At 36.2% G+C, this 18095-nt stretch overlaps 4 protein-coding genes across 4 annotated transcripts; 2 read left to right on the top strand and 2 right to left on the bottom strand.

The window, feature by feature from the left end:
- Positions 1-452: 452 nt before the first annotated feature.
- Positions 453-580, bottom strand: LOC112085364 (the record flags this gene model as incomplete). The annotated part of the gene is given in 2 exon segments (XM_024154574.1): positions 453-542; positions 578-580. Coding segments are annotated over 2 exon segments (93 nt in total), but the record flags the coding sequence as incomplete, so codon positions are not given.
- Positions 581-618: 38 nt separating this feature from the next.
- Positions 619-1540, top strand: LOC18014322 (ATP synthase subunit delta, chloroplastic). The gene has a single exon (XM_024154034.1). The coding sequence runs from the start codon at positions 688-690 to the stop codon at positions 1390-1392; it is 705 nt and encodes a 234-aa protein (XP_024009802.1). The 5' UTR covers positions 619-687; the 3' UTR covers positions 1393-1540.
- An 8717-nt stretch (positions 1541-10257) lies between these two features.
- LOC112085363 lies at positions 10258-11160 on the bottom strand. Its single transcript, XM_024154573.1, has 2 exons — positions 10930-11160; positions 10258-10857 (listed from the first exon to the last, which is right to left on the bottom strand). The coding sequence occupies exons 1-2, from the start codon at positions 11158-11160 to the stop codon at positions 10258-10260; spliced, it is 831 nt and encodes a 276-aa protein (XP_024010341.1).
- Positions 11161-16835: 5675 nt separating this feature from the next.
- On the top strand, positions 16836-17613 carry LOC18014321 (ubiquitin-conjugating enzyme E2-17 kDa). Its single transcript, XM_024154571.1, has 4 exons — positions 16836-16908; positions 17013-17140; positions 17245-17352; positions 17461-17613. Exons 1-4 carry the CDS (start codon positions 16836-16838, stop codon positions 17611-17613), a joined length of 462 nt encoding a protein of 153 aa, XP_024010339.1.
- The last annotated feature ends 482 nt before the right edge of the window (positions 17614-18095 follow it).

Raw genomic sequence — 18095 nt, 5'->3', positions numbered from 1 at the left:
ATCTATCAATCAGACTATCTTGGTGTAATTGAAATTGATTTTCGCCGAACCCTCCAACTGAATCTGAGTCTCTCCCATAAATTGGTCAAACTATAACTTTTATTCACCTAGAGTGTCTCATAGAACCAAAACACACTCAACATCACCTTAACTGGTTCAAAATTTTGTTACTACAACGAATATATCAAGAATTAAGTGACTCAATACCAATAGCTGATAAATAAAATAAAATATATAGAAAAGAAAAAATAATAAATAACTAATAATATCTTTCTTCTATTAAATATTTACATAAATACCATATCTCTAATTAAAACAACTATGCAATTATCTATAGGTATATATTGGTATAATATAATCTCTCGCAAAATATAAAAAAAAAAAAAAAAATTGGATAATTGGGGGAAATCGCATCCTTTTTTACTCATTATGGAACGCAGATAATTCACCTATCATATAACCCCACGTGGCGGCTCCTTCTTCCTCCTCTAACCACAGCCTAATCTTTCTGAAACCTCAACACAAGATAAACCTTCAATTCTCTACCGTCGATCTTTACGCATCAAAACATCTCCACCGTCCGTTTCTTATTCCCAAAAACCTTACCTTCTTCTGCTCCTCTCTCGTCTTCGAGAAACCACAAATCTCTCTCTCTCTCTCTCTTTCTCTCCCTCTCTACTCTCTGCAATGGCGTCTCTCCAGCAAACTCTATTCTCTCTTCAATCCAAACTCCCACCTTCCTCCTTTCAAATCGCGAGATCTCTCCCTATGCGAAAGACGACCTTACCACTCCGAATCGGCGGCGGAAACGCAGCGGGAGCGAGAATGTCAGCCACGGCGGCCGGAAGCTACGCGATGGCTCTCGCAGACGTCGCGAAAAGGAACGACACACTCGAATTGACGAGCGCAGACGTCGAGAAGCTCGAGAAGGTATTCTCAGATCCACAGGTGCTCAATTTCTTCGCGAACCCAACCGTCGAGGTCGAGAAGAAGCGTCTCGTGATCGACGAAATCGTGAAATCGTCTTCTCTCCAGAGCCACACGTCGAATTTCCTCAACGTTTTGATCGACGCGAACCGGATCAGCATAGTGACGGAGATCGTCAAGGAGTTCGAGATGGTGTACAACAAGATCACGGATACGCAATTGGCGGAGGTTAGATCGGTGGTGAAACTTGAGCCGCCGCAGCTTGCTCAGATCGCGAAACAGGTTCAGAAGCTGACCGGAGCGAAGAACGTTAGGGTTAAAACGGTTATTGACCCGAGTCTTGTGGCTGGGTTTACGATTCGGTATGGTGATTCTGGGTCGAAGCTTATTGATATGAGTGTGAAGAAGCAGCTTGAGGATATCGCTGCTCAGCTTGAACTCGGTGAGATTCAATTAGCTACTTGAAGGAACAAAAAATTGTATTGAGAATCACTTTTTTTTTTTGGTTCAATGTTAATTCTTTCTCTCTTCTTCCTCTATCAATCATCAACATATACTGATATATAATAATTCGGCGTTATCTTCAATTATTTATGTGAGAACTTTTGTGTAAGTCATGATTATGTTCAAAATAGAGGCAAACAAGCGTTGATTCTGGACGGAATATAGAAAATCTCGTGATTAAGGAGCAAGCTAGACTTGAGAGACGACTTGAGGTTTATGCCATTTTTTAACTAAATCATTGTTCTACAAAATATAGTCCACAAAGAACTCTAAAAATGAGATTTCTTTTTTCCACTCATTATCATTTTGCGATTCTTGGAAGATCTGTTTCCTAGCTTTGATGAGCAATGTAATCCAATTAAGTCTGGACATTGGGGTTTCAGTTCGGGTTCGGTTTCGAGTATTTTCAGTTCGGTTCTGTTTAGTTCGTGTACCCGAAATATTATAAGAGGAACTATTCGGGTATTGATGAATATTCGGTTTGAGGGTATCTTCTAATTCGGTTCAGTTCTGGTTCGGTTTCGGTTAACTATGAATTAAAACTACACCGACGATTAAAAGAAAAAATTGTTCGGAAAGAAAAAGCGAACTTTGATATTTTTTTGGGCTTAAAGTCCGGCCCAATCATTTGGAATTTTTTCAGTGAGGGTTGCTCTAAGTTAGTGTATAATATGAATATCCTCTTCAAAAGCCACTAAATTGATCTTTCAATTCGTTGATAAATAGCTCTACTTAATTACATTGATGATTATATGGAACGTTTCAAGTGACAAACACCACTAAGCAATATACTTGACACGTTAACCCAACGCTAGTAATTCACAAATCACAAGGCATGGCTCTTCTTAAGTTCTTACTAGAGATTGTCCCGCGCTACGCGCGGGATTTTTTAAAATCATCTATATAATAACTAATCTTAATAATTTATCATGTACTCATGTTTAAGCATTTGAGCATCCTCGTTTAATGATCGTATCCACATTGAAAAACAAAAATCATGGAAGAGATATGTAATTTAGCCATGAAGCCCATTATATGATGTTTTTGACCTACATTTATATTTAGTGGAGCCTATCAAACAGAAAAACATGACAATTAGATTACAAAAATAGCTGAGTCAGTTAATAAGAATCTTAACCCATCTAAAGTGTCTTACTTTTCTTCCCTTTTTGTTCTGCCAATTCATAGAGCCTTTCAATAAGCACTCGAACATCCTCAAGTTTTTTTCTTGTATTGCCTCTTCAGTATATATATGACAGAAGCTTAAGCCTTATTTACCATTTTTCTTATTCCATCAAAAGTATATATGGAACATCAAATTCGTTCTTATGAGACCGTACCTCAATGTAGAATCGTTGACACTATCATGTAAAAAACTTTTCAATTTTAATTTTTGGCGATAAAAATTTGTATAGGGAAAAAACATACTTACACATTAATCTGGAGATCTATGAACATGATGTACCACTACCATCCTCAAAATGTAGTGGGCATTTGATGTCACGACATGAACATGATGTACCACGACCATTAGTCTTACTCGGTCTTGTATTTTTTATGAGAAAGGTGATTGTTCTCATTTTATTCTAGGTAAATAATGTCTGTTTATCGATTATTATTTTTTCTCGCTATTGTTCTAAGTTCTTTTTAACTTTGGGAAAAAGCCGAGATATTTGATAACTACTGTTGTTTACAAAAATATGACAATACTGTATCACTTAGATATTTTATGATAATTATAAGTTATCCCTTAGCTAATTTCTCACCAACTATTCTTTTTATTAGTAAAGTTGTTGCATTATTGCATATATTCTTTTGCCCCCAAAAAATTCTTTGATTCATTGGCCTGATCGTGTAAAATCGAATTTAAGGTTCTGTGTAGTCTATTACGTACTACTCCCTCCGTATTTATTTAGTTGTCGTTTTAAGGTTATGCACACAGATTAAGAAAATATTAATTATATTAGTTTTTCAATATAAAAACATCATTAATTATCTATTTAAACACAATTCAACCAATAATAAAACAAATTGCATAATAAAAATAATTATAACAAATAAAAAAAACTAATAAATGTTATATTGAAAACTGAAAACGACAACTAGTTTAAAACAAACAAAATTCTCTAAAACGACAATTAATAAAAAACGGAGAGAGTATAATAGAAGGGAAAATATGTCTACAATGATAAAAACATAGGTAATTGGAATTTGATAACACCAAAAAGTCAATTTCTGTCTTAAACAGAAAACCAGGTTAGTATTTCTATTGCTCTTGTCTCTATCTTCTTATTTTCGTATCACACAACTAATGACTTTCAACCATTCTGTTGGAAACTATGTGGGAAAAGTAAAACATAAGACTGTCCAAAATTTCTTATATCCCACTTCAAGTGCATTTAATCGGATGATTATTCTCCATTATTAGTCTAGAAAAGAAGTTTTATATTGTTTATAATAAAATGGAATGCAAATTTTGAAAACAAACCATGCAATGGTCTTCTATGCTCCCTATCTCGTGAAGACCAACCAAATATTCTCTGCTATATCCTCTTTTTTACTCTATGTGATTCTCCTTTCAATCTTTAACAAAGCTACTTTAGAATCTGCATTTTTACTGCTTCTGCTCCTTTCCCACATATCTTTTAGTTTTTCACCAAAGATTCTTCAAGAAATGTCAAAGACCAGTATTAGTAACCATCTTCCAGATTTCAGAGCCCTAAATACTCAAAAGGAAACACTTTTCTGAACTCTACGGCATTCTATTCTAGATTTGAGCAAACCAACTTCTCTGGTAGTATTTACATCATCCTTCTCTTTCTCAAGCTGCAAGAAACCACAAAATCAATGGAACCATATAAATATGATGACTATTACATTTTATGGTTAGACTATGTAATATGGACAACTTTATACCTCGCATTTCTTATTTGCTAATATTAGTACTTGTCAAGCGAAGTTAAACCTGGTGAAACAATTTCAACAACAATAAAACTTCAGATCTTGAACTTAGTCAGACATTTGGAATAGAAGAATAAAAAATTCATGTATTTTGTCACATAGAATACCAAAATTTCATATCATGGTCTCATGCAACTCTAACATCACACAAACCCCTAAATGATTTGGGGACTCTGAATGTCCACATCATCATAAGAAGCTGTTTTGCAAAACTGGATAACACAGTTAAACTAGAGTGTAGAAATTGAAAGCAATCGACATTCAAAGAATCAAGCAAACCTCACATTACATAGTAGGAAAATTGCAGCTGTCATTGAAAAAAATTGTATAGTATTTTTTTTTAATTCAAATCAAAATTACACTGCTTGTGTATTTGGCATCAGATGACTCTGCTTGGAATGTAGATAAGGAATACTAACTATTGAAACACAGTAACTTACATTCTAAACATGACACTTGTTTGGGAAAGAAATTAGAAGTCAACTAATTAAATTGTTTATCACCTCGGTGTGTATGGTTGCTAGTTCTTTTCGAGGTCACTTTTTCCACACGGACCAGACCATTCTTTGTCAATATCACGTAAACAGAAATAATTCTCCATGGCTAATCATCTTAAAGGTTCTTCATAAACAGGACAAATAAAGTTAGCTTACAGGAGAGAAAGATGTTACGTTTTATGATATACACTAAAGAATTGATTTGGAATATTTGGAAATAACTGATACGGACTTAAGGATTTGGTTCCACATTCATACCTGAAAATTTGGAATTTTTTTGGATGACATTAGTGACTATACCCTTGTTTATTCAAAGTTCTCCACGCCAGATCTACAACATAAAAACAACATCGACACCAAATCATGCGGTTAAAGAGAAGAAGAATCTAACTTCTTTCCTTTGCTGAAACATGATAGGTGAAACAAAATTGCACATTACAATAGGAGAAATGAGTGATCTTTGTCTTCCTCTTTGGGTGGTTCACAGCCCCTAAGATACAAATGTTTCACGCACAACTCAACCAACTGAGCAGGCAATTTCTCATAATTTCGTTGAGTTTTTTTGGAATGATTTTCTTTGGTGTGCCATATTTTCAAAGGTCAGATTAACGACTAATAGATAGTTTTTTTTCTGAGTTACTTTACTCCTATGTGAGGACTACGGTCTTTACTGCGTTCCTTCCAGATCTTCTTCTCTTCCATTGGCCGATTCTTTCATGGAGGCGTCTTTTTGAAGAAGTATTTCTTTAGCTCCGGGTAAACCAAGACCAGTTTTGTAGTGTGGGTCTAACTCCTAGCTAGCCGCCGTAGGTTTCATCGATTGTATTTTAAAAAGAGAGGTATCCAGGAATTAGAGAATTTGATTGCAGAGAGAAGGTGACATCTTGAAGAGGAATTGATGTGGAGACTGGAGTAAATAGATGAGTCGAAGAATTTGAGGAGGATGAAACATCGTTACACTGAAGTGGAGAACTCAGAGCGTCAAACAAAACAATAAAGAGATGAACGTGATCGAGTTTTAGCGCTTATGCCTTAGAGCATGTTCAATCCTGAACCTCCCAATGAGGTTCTAATCAATTTTTTCTAAATATTTTTTTGGAAGCTGAAAAGTTAAGAACTTCTCCATGTTTTATGTTTCCAACCCTGAACTCGTAATGGGGGTTCAAACCATTTATACAAACAGAAACTTTCTTCAGAGGCATTTGATCGAACACATGGGAGGCAGGCAACCGCAATCGACCTCAATTTCACGATCTGAAACCCTAATCGACGGATCGGTACCAGATCGAGGTAGGTAGATGCTACTACGGAGATCAGCATCGGCTCTAGCAACATCATGCCGTTCTACCAGGGCAAAAAGAACACGACGGAGATCGGAACTCAACTCGCAGGACAGAGCTTGGTAGTGCTTACCGGCGGCTGGAATCTGGACGAGGTCTTGAAGTCGGAGATCTATAGGCTCGACGCAAAGCTGACACTTAGGAATAAATGGAAGAGACGATGCAGAAGAAGGAAATTTGGTCCGATGTCGTCGAGGAAAGAGACGATCCAAAAAGGTTTTCTCCAAAAAAAAAATTTCTTTAACCAATCCGATGATGCCACGTGGCTCTTGAACCTCTCCAAAAATGGGTTCTGTAAACTCTTATATTAGAACCTCTCCAAACGGGTTCAACACTTAAGTGGGCCTCTCTAATTAAATAAAATCCAAAAAATGTTATAAACCCCATGTTTGAACTCCTATAAACCTTGCGTTGGACATGATCTTATGGTGCCAAGAAATTAGAGTTGTGGTCTTGGGTTAATCATATATGGGCTTGGCCGAGGAAAACCTATTTTTATCTGTCGATTAACCTGCTGACATGGCAGCTTTTTAGAACAATTTTGTCTATGCTGACGTGGATAGGGTGAGGAACTTCAAACTTCTACTTTTATTAGAGTAGACTATATTTTGCGTCCACGCTACGCGTGGGTATTTTATTAATAAAAATTATATGCGATTAATTATATTTATTAAAATATAAATTGTATATATTAGTTTTTTAATAATATATTAAAATATGATACTGTTGATCAAAATATTTTCATGTAAATTGTGATGTTTTAACGGTTTTGTTTTGAATCTATATACAATATATCATATTTCAAAAATGTATTATTTGGTCAAACACTTATAAGTTAATATACCAAAACCAACTAAAATTTTTAGAAATTAATCAAATGTTACTTTTTAAACATAGTATTAACATGATAACAAAATATTATACATTCACTTCTTTAAATCAAGAAGATATTTTTTTTCCATCATTTTCAATTTTATTTTAATTATATATATGTTTTTAAAAAATAATAAAAAATTGAAATTTAAAATTTAATCTTTTTTCTTCTCTTGTTTAACAAATACAAATTTTTTACTTTGATATATTAATTTAAAAAACTGACTAATAAATAAAATATTTGCTTTGAGATTAATATGAAATTTGAAACCAAAACAATAGTTGAATATAAAATGAATAAATCACACAAAATTTGTGAATAAATATATTTTTGTCAATTGGTAGTGTAAACTTTTAAATAATTTTTCAATAATTATACGTCATCTCTTCTAATAAGAATAAAATTATTTTTTCATCTTCTTCATTTTTATTCTTGTTATATCTATTTTTTCAATGAATTTATCTTATTTATTTATTTTAATAATTTTGTATGATTATATTCAGTTTCATCATATTTATTCTCACTTCTAATTGTAATTAAGTAGACAAAATCAATACAATTTAATACATACAAATTTATAAAAATGAAATACAAATTGAACAATTTAAAACTAAGAACTTCTACACTAATCTATTGTATTCCAAATTGAATATAAAAAATAAAATAAAATTGATCATTTTGCATAATAAATTACATGAGACAAAAATATTACATATTTTCGTATAATATATTACATATTTCGATGATATGTTTTGTATATGTGAAAAAAATTAGATGAATATAAATCATAAATATTAGTGATTTAAAATTCTACATGAAAAGCTTTAAAATCAAGTAACTTAAACTTGTATAAGTAGCATATATTTTTTATAGATAATAAGTTAAATTTGTGATTTAAACAGTTATAATGGAGATTTTAATATCATGTTGGTTTTTATTTGTTAATAGGGATTTCTTTATTTTTTAATATATTTTTTTAATCATAATATTAGAATTATGAAACTTTTTTTAATTCATAATTTTTATATATACGAATAAAAATGAATTTTTAAATGCTGATGTGGGTGCCTTGAAAATAATATAGCTTTAACTATCATTAATAATAAAATAATTTTAATTAACAATTTTTCTTATATTATTTTGTATTAACAATGTAATTTTATAATTTTTGAAATTTTTTTAATTTTTAGTTATTGATGTGGAATAATAAAATTCTCCTTTTAAATCTTATGTGGATGTCCTTAGAAACATATAGCTTCAACTTTTATTTTTCTTTAAATATATTTTTTGTTAACATTATATTTTCAAAATTTATAAATTTTCTTAATTTTAAATATTAACCAATAGAATTGAACTTTTAAATCATATATGGACATTCTTAGAGGCATATAACTTTAACTTTTATTAGTAATAGATTTAGAAATCAAAACTGAAAAATCTCACACGAGACCCGTTGCGGCAAGTGATTTTAGCCTCTTCTCTTTGTTTTGAGGCTTACTGAATGTATTCGGATGCTGCATGGTGAGCTAATTGTTACTTTGTGGTTCAGGTTGGGTTGTTAAAACCCATTCAGATGCTATGTTATTTCAAAAAAAATATCAGATACCTCAGTCTTCTCCACTATGTTCTTATCTCTATTTTCAGTGCTTGGTTTTTCAAAAGTATCGAGTATCAATCACTTGACATGTTTCTCGGATTACTTGAAATTTATTTTTCTTCTCAAATTTGTTGGCCAAGCTTTGGAGATTTTACGGTTTCTTTTTCAATATTAAAGTGGCTTGTAGTGCCTTTGTTTATATCTCCTTTCATTATATTATTTATAATTTATTACATATAGTTTAGTCAACTTTGTTCTTGTAGTGGCTTTATTTATATCTTCTTTCATTATATTTTTTGTAATTTAGCTAATAGTTAATCATATAGTTTAGTTAAGTTAGTTCTTTTACGTTGTAATAGCTCATTTTTAGTGAAATCTTACTTTATCTTTTGTTTTTGTTTATTTTACATGGTTGCACACACAGGAAAAAAACTTAAAAATTATTATAATTATGTGACAAAAAAATTGGATGCTAATGTAAAAGTCTCTAAATATGTGTGTATATATTTAATTTAGGGTTGTTTTGAAAATAAGGACGTTTTTAAGTTTTAATTTGAGGAAAGAGTAGTTTTAAGTTTTAATTAGTCGGGGTAGGGACATATTTTCATAATGGCAAACTTACCCTTCTTTCTGAGAGAGAGAGAGAGAGACAGAGCAGTCTGTTCCTCAGAGAGAGACAGGCGCAGAAAAAACCGTGGGTCCCAGGCGTAGTCTAAGTCCGCGCGCGTATCAGCCGGGAAGAGAGCACTCACGCGCGTGATTGGGTCGTTTTTTGGGCCTGATTTCGAATTTGGGAATGAAATTCCCAAAAACCACATAACTGGGCCTCGGTTATGGGCCGGAAACTACCCAAGTTATTACACGAAAAACTACCCTTCCCATTATCTTTTTAATTTTGGCGGGAAAAATTGTGGTTAATTAGGGATAATGGAGATAAATTGGTTAAAATAAGAAACAAAGTATCCTAACCAAATTAGAAACCCTAGTTTCCCTTTCCAGAAGATGTTGAAATTGAAGGGGAAATTATGCGATGATCTAGAGGACAACAACCACGGTTAGTTACTTAATCCTATTATTGTACACCCATAGATTTGTCATTGTTATTTTCGATTTTTTTCGGTCTGGTGTTCGCTATTTGCCAGTAGTTTTATAGATATGGTGTTCGCGAATTGCAGTGGATGCGTTCATTCTTGTTATGGCGGGAACGTGGATAAGGTACTATACAGGAGAATGGGATTTCAAAATGGACATATCTCGTCGTGGAAGGTGCATAAATTGCAAAGATGTGTCTGGACCAGATGATTTGAGAAATATGATTGCGCATGAGTTCAGATTAGACACGAGAGTTGTTTCGGTGGAGATTTCCTACTGGTTTGATTATGTTCTAGCTGAGCTTAATGGTGATGGGAGTTGTCCATGTGTAATAGTTACTCCTCGAGAGTACAAATTCTTCCTTTCGCTGCATAAGTCTGACAAGTCTGTGAATTTGTTTGTCACATTCAAGGAGTCAGTAAATGGTAAAATGGTGAAATTGAAACGGAAGGAAAGTCTTGAAGTTCAAATTGCGAGGGAACGGCGAAAGTCCTTAGGGCCAACAAACTTCATAGCCTCTTCAAGGAATGTCTTCAAGTTATCAGGTTGAGGAATTTTGGAAACCAACATTGGTATAGATTGGAGGGTCATGAGTTGTGGTGATAGAGGGAATCCATAGCATGCACTGGTTTTCTGTTTAAGTTGACGGCGCAATCGTGTTACAGGATTCTCCCTTTTCTCGGCATCCGTGATTGCCTTCGGAGCTTGAAAACGAGATACTGTTTTGTTAAAGGATACCCTCTCCCATGGATACATCATGAACCTATCCAAGTCAGTCAACATCTCAACGTATTTCTCGGTGAGGGCCAGATTTTTGCTATTGCAAAACAGAACACCGTCGACAAGAACGATTTGGGCCAATGGAAGCCGTTTCCATCGGGGTAGATCCGGGTCCTTTAGCATGTCAAGCACATCATACACGTTCATAGCATTCGCTCTTCCAAACAGGTCTTTCCAGATTCCTGTTTTTGCGACGACTTCTTCTTCTTCTTCTGTGCTATCAGGTTCGGGATTGCAATTCAATCCAGTGATTTCCTTGAACTCCCGTATCGAATATCTCAGAGGCTGTCCACCAAAGAGGAACCAAATCTCGTGTTTCTTCGTGGTCACAAGTTGTCATGATAGAAAGGCATGGACAAGTTTGGCGCTGTTGCAACATCTTGCAACAGGTAGATGGAATAACTTCCCAAACTGGGAATGAAGTAGCTTCTCAAGATCTTCAGTACCCTTTAACGCCTCGACAAGGAGGCCAATTACATTGGCCTTTGAATATATGTTCAACCGAGCACCAACGGGGTAGCAACCATTGCCGAGGACTCTTTTTGGTAGTTTTTCCGAAAGGTTATTTGAAGCTTCTCCATCTTCCATGCCTGTATTTGAAGGTTATCCGTCTTCCATTCCTGTATTTGAACGAAAACAACAATTCCGAAATGCACGAAAAGATATAGTATTCTGGATTCACAGTGAAATGCAAACCCAGAGGAAATGTTTGAGGGAAAGGAGTTCGAAGGAGTTCGAAAGAGAGAACAGATATCTGGGAAAACTACCTTATTGGTATGCTCTCCTATAAAAACTTCTGTAACTGTTTCTAGATGATATAAGAGTAATCCAACCGTTTGAAATCAATATATAGACATAAGTACTACAGTTCATAACCGCTAATACATAAATCAAGCCAATCACCGCCCCGTTTCAATCTTAATTTTAATTACAAAACCGCCATTACAGTTCAGACAAGGTCGAAGTTCATAAATATAACTTACTTTTAGAATTCTGAGCAGGCCATTCTAGAAGAAGAGGAGTGAATTGTACTTTGGCTCTACACCGCCGGCGTGGATTCAGACGACTCGAGTGAATGGGATGTTCAACCCGGTCACTCCGTCGCGGTGGCACGGGCGGCATGGGCGAGTGGTCCGTCGGAGCTGTCTTCGAGTTACACCGAAGCACTCGCCTCGACACCGGAGGCACGGTGTTGTTGCGCCTTAACGATTTTTTTACTTTCCGCGCCATTACAACGGTAAATCGGATGGCTAATCGGAGATGAATTGCCGGAGATGCTAGATAGACGACGTCCAGATGTGGATCCCAAATTAAATTTTTATTTTAAATGTTGGGGTGTCGATAAATTATTTATTTGGTTTTACTTCGGTTTATGATATTGGACTTCGGTTGATAATTTTGTGTAATCGGTTTACGAAATCGGATTTAATCAGGAATTTTTAGTTATTTTACTTCGATAATGGCAATTCCAAAAATAAAATTTGCCTAAGGGCCCTTGTGGGAAGACAAACAGTAAAAACAGCCCTTTCCTTCTATGGTTTTCAAAACATCCTATTCCTCAAATTTAAAACTTAAAAACATCCCATTCAGCAATTTTCTTGTTTTGAAAATAAGGACGTTTTTAAGTTTTAATTTGAGGAAAGGGTAGTTTTAAGTTTTAATTAGTCGGGGTAGGGACATATTTTCATAATGGCAAACTTACTCTTCTTTCTGAGAGAGAGAGAGAGACACAGAGCAGTCTATTCCTCAGAGAGAGACAGACGCAGAAAAAACCGTGGGTCTCAGGCGTATTCTACGTCCGCGCGCGTATCAGCCAGGAAGAGAGCACTCACGCACGTGATTGGGTCGTTTTTTGGGCCTGATTTCGAATTTGGGAATGAAATTCCCAAAAACCACCTAACTGGGCCTCGGTTATGAGCCGGAAACTACCCAAGTAATTACACGAAAAACTACCCTTCCCATTCTCTTTTTAATTTTGGCGGGAAAAATTGTGGTTAATTAGGGATAATGGAGATAAATTGGTTAAAATAATAAACAAAGTACCCTAACCAAATTAGAAACCCTAGTTTCCCTTTCCAGAAGATGTTGAAATTGAAGGGGAAATTATGCGATGATCTAGAGGACAACAACCACGGTTAGTTACTTAATCCTATTATTGTACACCCATAGATTTGTCATTGTTATTTTCGATTTTTTTCGGTCTGGTGTTCGCTATTTGCCAGTAGTTTTATAGATATGGTGTTCGCGAATTGCAGTGGATGCGTTCATTCTTGTTATGGCGGGAACGTGGATAAGGTACTATACAGGAGAATGGGATTTCAAAATGGACATATCTCGTCGTGGAAGGTGCATAAATTGCAAAGATGTGTCCGGACCAGATGATTTGAGAAATCTGATTGCGCATGAGTTCGGATTAGACACGAGAGTTGTTTCGGTGGAGATTTCCTACTGGTTTGATGATGTTCTAGCTGAGCTTAATGGTGATGGGAGTTGTCCATGTGTAATAGTTACTCCTCGAGAGTACAAATTCTTCCTTTCGCTGCATAATTCTGACAAGTCTGTGAATTTGTTTGTCACATTCAAGGAGTCAGTAAATGGTAAAATGGTGAGATTGAAACGGAAGGAAAGTCTTGAAGTTCAAATTGCGAGGGAACGGCAAAAGTCCTTAGGGCCAACAAACTTCATAGCCTCTTCTTCGGCAGAGTCTAGTCAACCCGATGATGAAGCAGATGATGAAGATATCGATGATTGTTTGCTGATAGCACATGCCGAGAAAGTAGAGGCAGAGGCCGCAATGAACACCTCCAAAGGTGTACAACTTGAAGCTGTCTCTGTTATCCATCCTCCATTGGGATTAAAAATGTCCCAGGAATCAGAGAAAGTAGAGGCTAAGGCCAGCACTAACACCTCCGTTAATGTAAAACCGGATGTTCCAAGTCACGCTGTCTCTGATGACCACCCTGAGTTGGAATTAAAAATGTCCCAGGAATCAGACGAGGCGAGAGATTCGGAAGAGAAGGAAGCTGATGATGTTGACGATGACGCACACGGCTCTGATGATGATTATGATCCGGATTATGATTTTGACTGGTGGAATGATTACGTACTAGCAGATGGAAAGGGTTTCCATTCTAAACCTGGATTTGATGAGGATAAGGATGACTCTGGTAGTTCAGGCGGTTGTGGAAGTACTCGCGGAAGTGAGCCGAGTGATTCAAACCATATGGACAACTCCATTGTCTTAACGGAGAGTCCTATTCATTTTCCTGGAAGAAAGAGGACTGTATGTGAGAATGTTCTGGCTCCCCATGGAGATGATGATGATTTTGTGCAGACTCCGACAGGTGATGTCAGTTGGGGGCGTCTGAATGGCGGTGCAGAGCTGAAGAAAGCGATTAAACGTACAGAACTATATGGATTTCTGGATGTGGCACCAGTCTCTGATGAAATGGGAGGGGATTTCGATGAACTTGATTTGTCAAATGAAGATGGAGAGATATGGGTTGGGAAAAAGTTCAGGAACAAGGAACACTTTAAAATCACGTTGGCCATCAATGCGCTGAAGAATATAGTGACGTTCGAATTCAAAAAGCATGCGAAGAAGTACACAGTCGCCGAATGTCCATCAAAGATATGTGATTGGAGAGTGTTGGGGTGTCAAGTTGGCGAGTCGGCGTTGTATGAGGTGAGGAAGGCGTGTTTGAAGCATACATGCCTCCCGGATACAAGAAAGAAATTTTCAGAACATGCTACTTCAAAAGTCATGGCGGCTCTGCTGAAGTCTAAGTATGAGAATGCAATAGTTGGGCCACGTGCGAGTCAGCTACCTGCGATTGTTCTCTCCGAATATAATATTACAGCCTCGTACTGGAAATGCTGGAAAGCTAAGGAGCTGGCTATATACTCTGCTCACGGAACAGAGGAGACTTCTTTAAAATTATTACCGATTTACCTCCATGTGCTCAAGTATGCTAACCCCGGCACCATAACGCATTTGATAACCGAGAGCGAGAGAGATGAAAAAGAAGGAAAATGTATTACCAGGTTTAAGTCCGTATTTATGGCATTGGCTGCGTGTATATCTGGATGGAAACATTTGAAACAAGTAGTTGTTGTTGATGGGACTCACCTCACTGGTAAGTATAAGGGTTGTCTATTAACGGCCAGTGGACAAGATGCTAATTACCAGGTATTTCCAATAGCGTTCGCCGTTGTCGATGCAGAGTCTGACAAGACGTGGAGGTGGTTCTTTGAGAAGTTGTTAGAAATTATTCCAGATTCCTCTGATCTTACTATTATCTCGGATAGGCACGGTGGAATTGCCAAAGCTAAAAAGAAATGGTATCCACAGTCACACCACAGTGCATGTCTTGTCCATATCCAGAGAAATGTTCACGGTAAATACAAAGGTTCCGGTCAGAAAGGGTTGGTCGGAAAGGCTGGAGAAGCGTTCACAGTTTCTAATTTCAAGAAACTATACGCAAGGCTGAAGGATGTTGATTATGGTTATTGGGAGTACATGGAAAAAATCCCTCTTGCGCTGTGGACTAGATCACACTTTTCTGGTCAGAGGTATAATATGACCTCCAGTAACATTGCAGAGTCTCTGAACAATGCACTATTAGCTGCAAGAGACAGTCCAATCGTTGCAATGCTAGAATTTATCAGGCGAATGTTAAGTAGGTGGCTTGAATGCAGAAGAGAGACCATTCAAAAGATGGATGGTGACATTACAGAAGAGGTTGACAAGTTAATGAACCTGCAGCAGCAAAAATCTGTTGCACTATCGGTTCAAGGCATTTCTTTGTGGGAGGTTGAAGTGAGTTCTGAGTTCGGTGTACAGAGGCTTGTTGATCTCCTAAACAAAACATGCTCATGTCTAGATTTTCAGACATTGAAATACCCTTGCCGACATGCAATGGCCGCGGCTAGGCTTCGCCAAGTGGAGTACACCAGTTTGGTTGATCCAATTCTTAAGAAATCAATTTGGAGTGCAACAGTTTGTGGCAAAATCCTACCAGTGCCCGACCCTGACGACATTCGTGTCCCAGCAGAGGTGTGTGACCTTAATATTATGCCACCTAAGGCAAAACGTCCATCAGGAAGGCCTACGACGAAGAGAAAACTTTCAGCAGGAGAGTATCCTCAGGTTAGTGTACACTAAACATTTATTTTTTTCCCAGTGATACTGATTACTGAATAATGATTACTGATATACGCTGTTGCAGGTTGCGAAAAAAAAGAAAGCCAAACAAATGCTCTAGATGTGGAAATGCCGGCCATAACCGGGCAAAATGCAAGGAACCATTGGGTTGGCCGGGTGTGCCTTTTGTGTGTCTCTTGATGTTTTTTTTGTGGGGATGTTGCTTTGTTTTTTGGGTTTGTTTGTAGCGTACACTATGTTTCCCTATATTTAAACTTGGAAAGGCATGAACTATGTTAAATTTGTTATGAAATTTATGATGTTTACTGGTCAGGGTTTACACCCTTGACGGTGGACATGTTGCTTTGTTTTTCGGGTTTGTTTCTAGCGTGTACACCCTTGACGGTGGACACAATTTGTGTACAATGTGATGGTGGACAACATCAATCAGTTTACATCATATAGTGTACACTGTGATATGGCTTATGTATAAGTTCACATTTATATGGTTTAGCATATAAATTTATGTGTATGGACGTTATGGGTTAGGGTTTAGGGCTTAGGGTTTACGATGTAGGGTTTAGGCTTTATGTTATTAAGAAATCAAAATAATTATCACAAGCATGGATCTGGATCAAAATAATTATCAAAGACATGGTTCTATAGCAGAGAAAGAAAACATTATGAAAGACATGGTTCTGGATCAAAATAATTATCAAAGTCATGGTTCTATAGCAGAGAAAGAAAACATTATATAGAAAACGGACAATGATCATGTCTTTGAATTGAAATTGTAGGACAGGACAGCACGAATAAACGGTTTTTTCAAAAAACAAGTCATTACAATTTTGAAAATCGCAATAATGAAACCAGTGTCTGAGGAATAAACGCGTTTCAAAAAAATCAAATTGGAAACGACAAAAACTAATGAAGTACCTTTTTTGAAACCTGTTGCACCGTTTGACCGACTTGTTTCCCTTCTTAACTTTATAATGTTTTTCCGGTCGTCCTCTATAAAAACTGTCCCCTGCCTTCTTCAGTGAAACAAGTTTCCGGAGACAGAAAAAGTTAATAACAGCAAAAGTTAATTACACAGAAAAGTAATACTTACTTTTTAAACATGTACTCTGCGAAAGTGATCTCATTGCAATTGAAGGAAGTGGAGAGGAAAAACAGTCCATGTTTAAGTACAGGTATTTGATGGTTAATTTGAAAATAGGGCATTAGTTAAGTTTTAGTTTTAGAGGGTCGGTCTTTTACATCGTCTACCTAATTAGTGGTTTGCCGATTTCATTAGGACCTGTGGGTGAGGACTTGTATCACTGGGAAGCTATCATAACGGGGCCTAAAGGTTCACCCTATGAGAATGGTGTTTTCAAAGTAGACATTCACTTTCCGCTTGACTACCCTTTCGCGCCACCTAGGGTAAGGAATGAAGCATATGATTGCTCTCTAAAATTGCTGTATTTTTAGGGTTTAGGATTTAGTCAATAAAGATTTCAATTACTAATAACACTGATTTTTTTCAGGTGATGTTCAAAACAAAAGTGTATCACCCAAACGTTAATACTTATGGGAACATTTTTCTGAAGATGTTGAACCCAACTCACTTCAGGACTAACAACAGCATCAGTGATGTATTTTTACACATGAAAGAAATAAATCGTTATTGTCTTTTAGGGAATATAATATAGTAATTCCGTTTAAATAAGGGCTTACCTGTGTTTACATATATATGTAATCAGGTACTGACGGAAATACACCAAATGTTTACTGCCCCCCAAATAGGGGAAGGACACTTTTTTGTTGAAGAAATTGCTAGGATTTACGTGGAAGACAGGGCTGCTTTTGAAACCACTGCACTTGCGTGGACGGTGGAGCACGCCGGAGGAGCATAAACTCCTTAATTGTACTTTTAATTATGTTTGTTGAATTGTGTATTTTGTTTAGGAAAAAACTAAGACCTCTATTTTGTTAGCGTGTATTTGTTGGGAAGTTTATGACTTCATATTAAATTTTTAATATCATTTTGTGGTTTTTATGTTTTGGATTTGATAAATTGTCGAAGCATAAATTGTCCAATGATTTCATGAAACATAAATCATGGAATATTAATTCAAAGATTGTTCATTATATACTAAAAAGGAAATATATGTGTACACTTCATATAGTGTACACATACTCGTGTACACTTCATATAGTGTACACATACTCGTGTACACTTGCAAAGGTGTACAGCATAAACTTATTTTTAAAGCATTTCGCAGATACGCCTAGCACACCAATATATGAAGCAACCATTGCAAAGTACTCAGATCTCAGGTTCGAAATGATCAAATGCACAATCAGGCAGCTTGATGGCGTCGTCGTTTGGATATGA

This window comes from Eutrema salsugineum, unplaced genomic scaffold (genome assembly GCF_000478725.1).
Source record: "Eutrema salsugineum unplaced genomic scaffold, Eutsalg1_0 scaffold_3, whole genome shotgun sequence".
Lineage (NCBI taxonomy): Eukaryota > Viridiplantae > Streptophyta > Magnoliopsida > Brassicales > Brassicaceae > Eutrema > Eutrema salsugineum.
The sequence above is the reverse complement of the archived record's forward strand: the minus strand, read 5'-3'. Positions and strand labels throughout refer to the sequence as shown.

Coding starts and splice junctions, on each gene's coding strand:
- LOC18014322 (XM_024154034.1), top strand. CDS start 688: ATGGCGTCTCTCCAGCAAACTCTATTCTCTCTTCAATCCAAACTCCCA.
- LOC18014321 (XM_024154571.1), top strand. CDS start 16,836: ATGTACTCTGCGAAAGTGATCTCATTGCAATTGAAGGAAGTGGAGAGG. Junction 16,909..17,012: donor CAGTCCATGTTTAAGTACAG/GTATTTGATGGT, acceptor CGATTTCATTAG/GACCTGTGGGTGAGGACTTG. Junction 17,141..17,244: donor ACCCTTTCGCGCCACCTAGG/GTAAGGAATGAA, acceptor GATTTTTTTCAG/GTGATGTTCAAAACAAAAGT.
- LOC112085363 (XM_024154573.1), bottom strand. CDS start 11,160: ATGGAAGATGGAGAAGCTTCAAATAACCTTTCGGAAAAACTACCAAAA. Junction 10,858..10,929: donor GTTGCAACAGCGCCAAACTT/GTCCATGCCTTT, acceptor TTTGGTGGACAG/CCTCTGAGATATTCGATACG.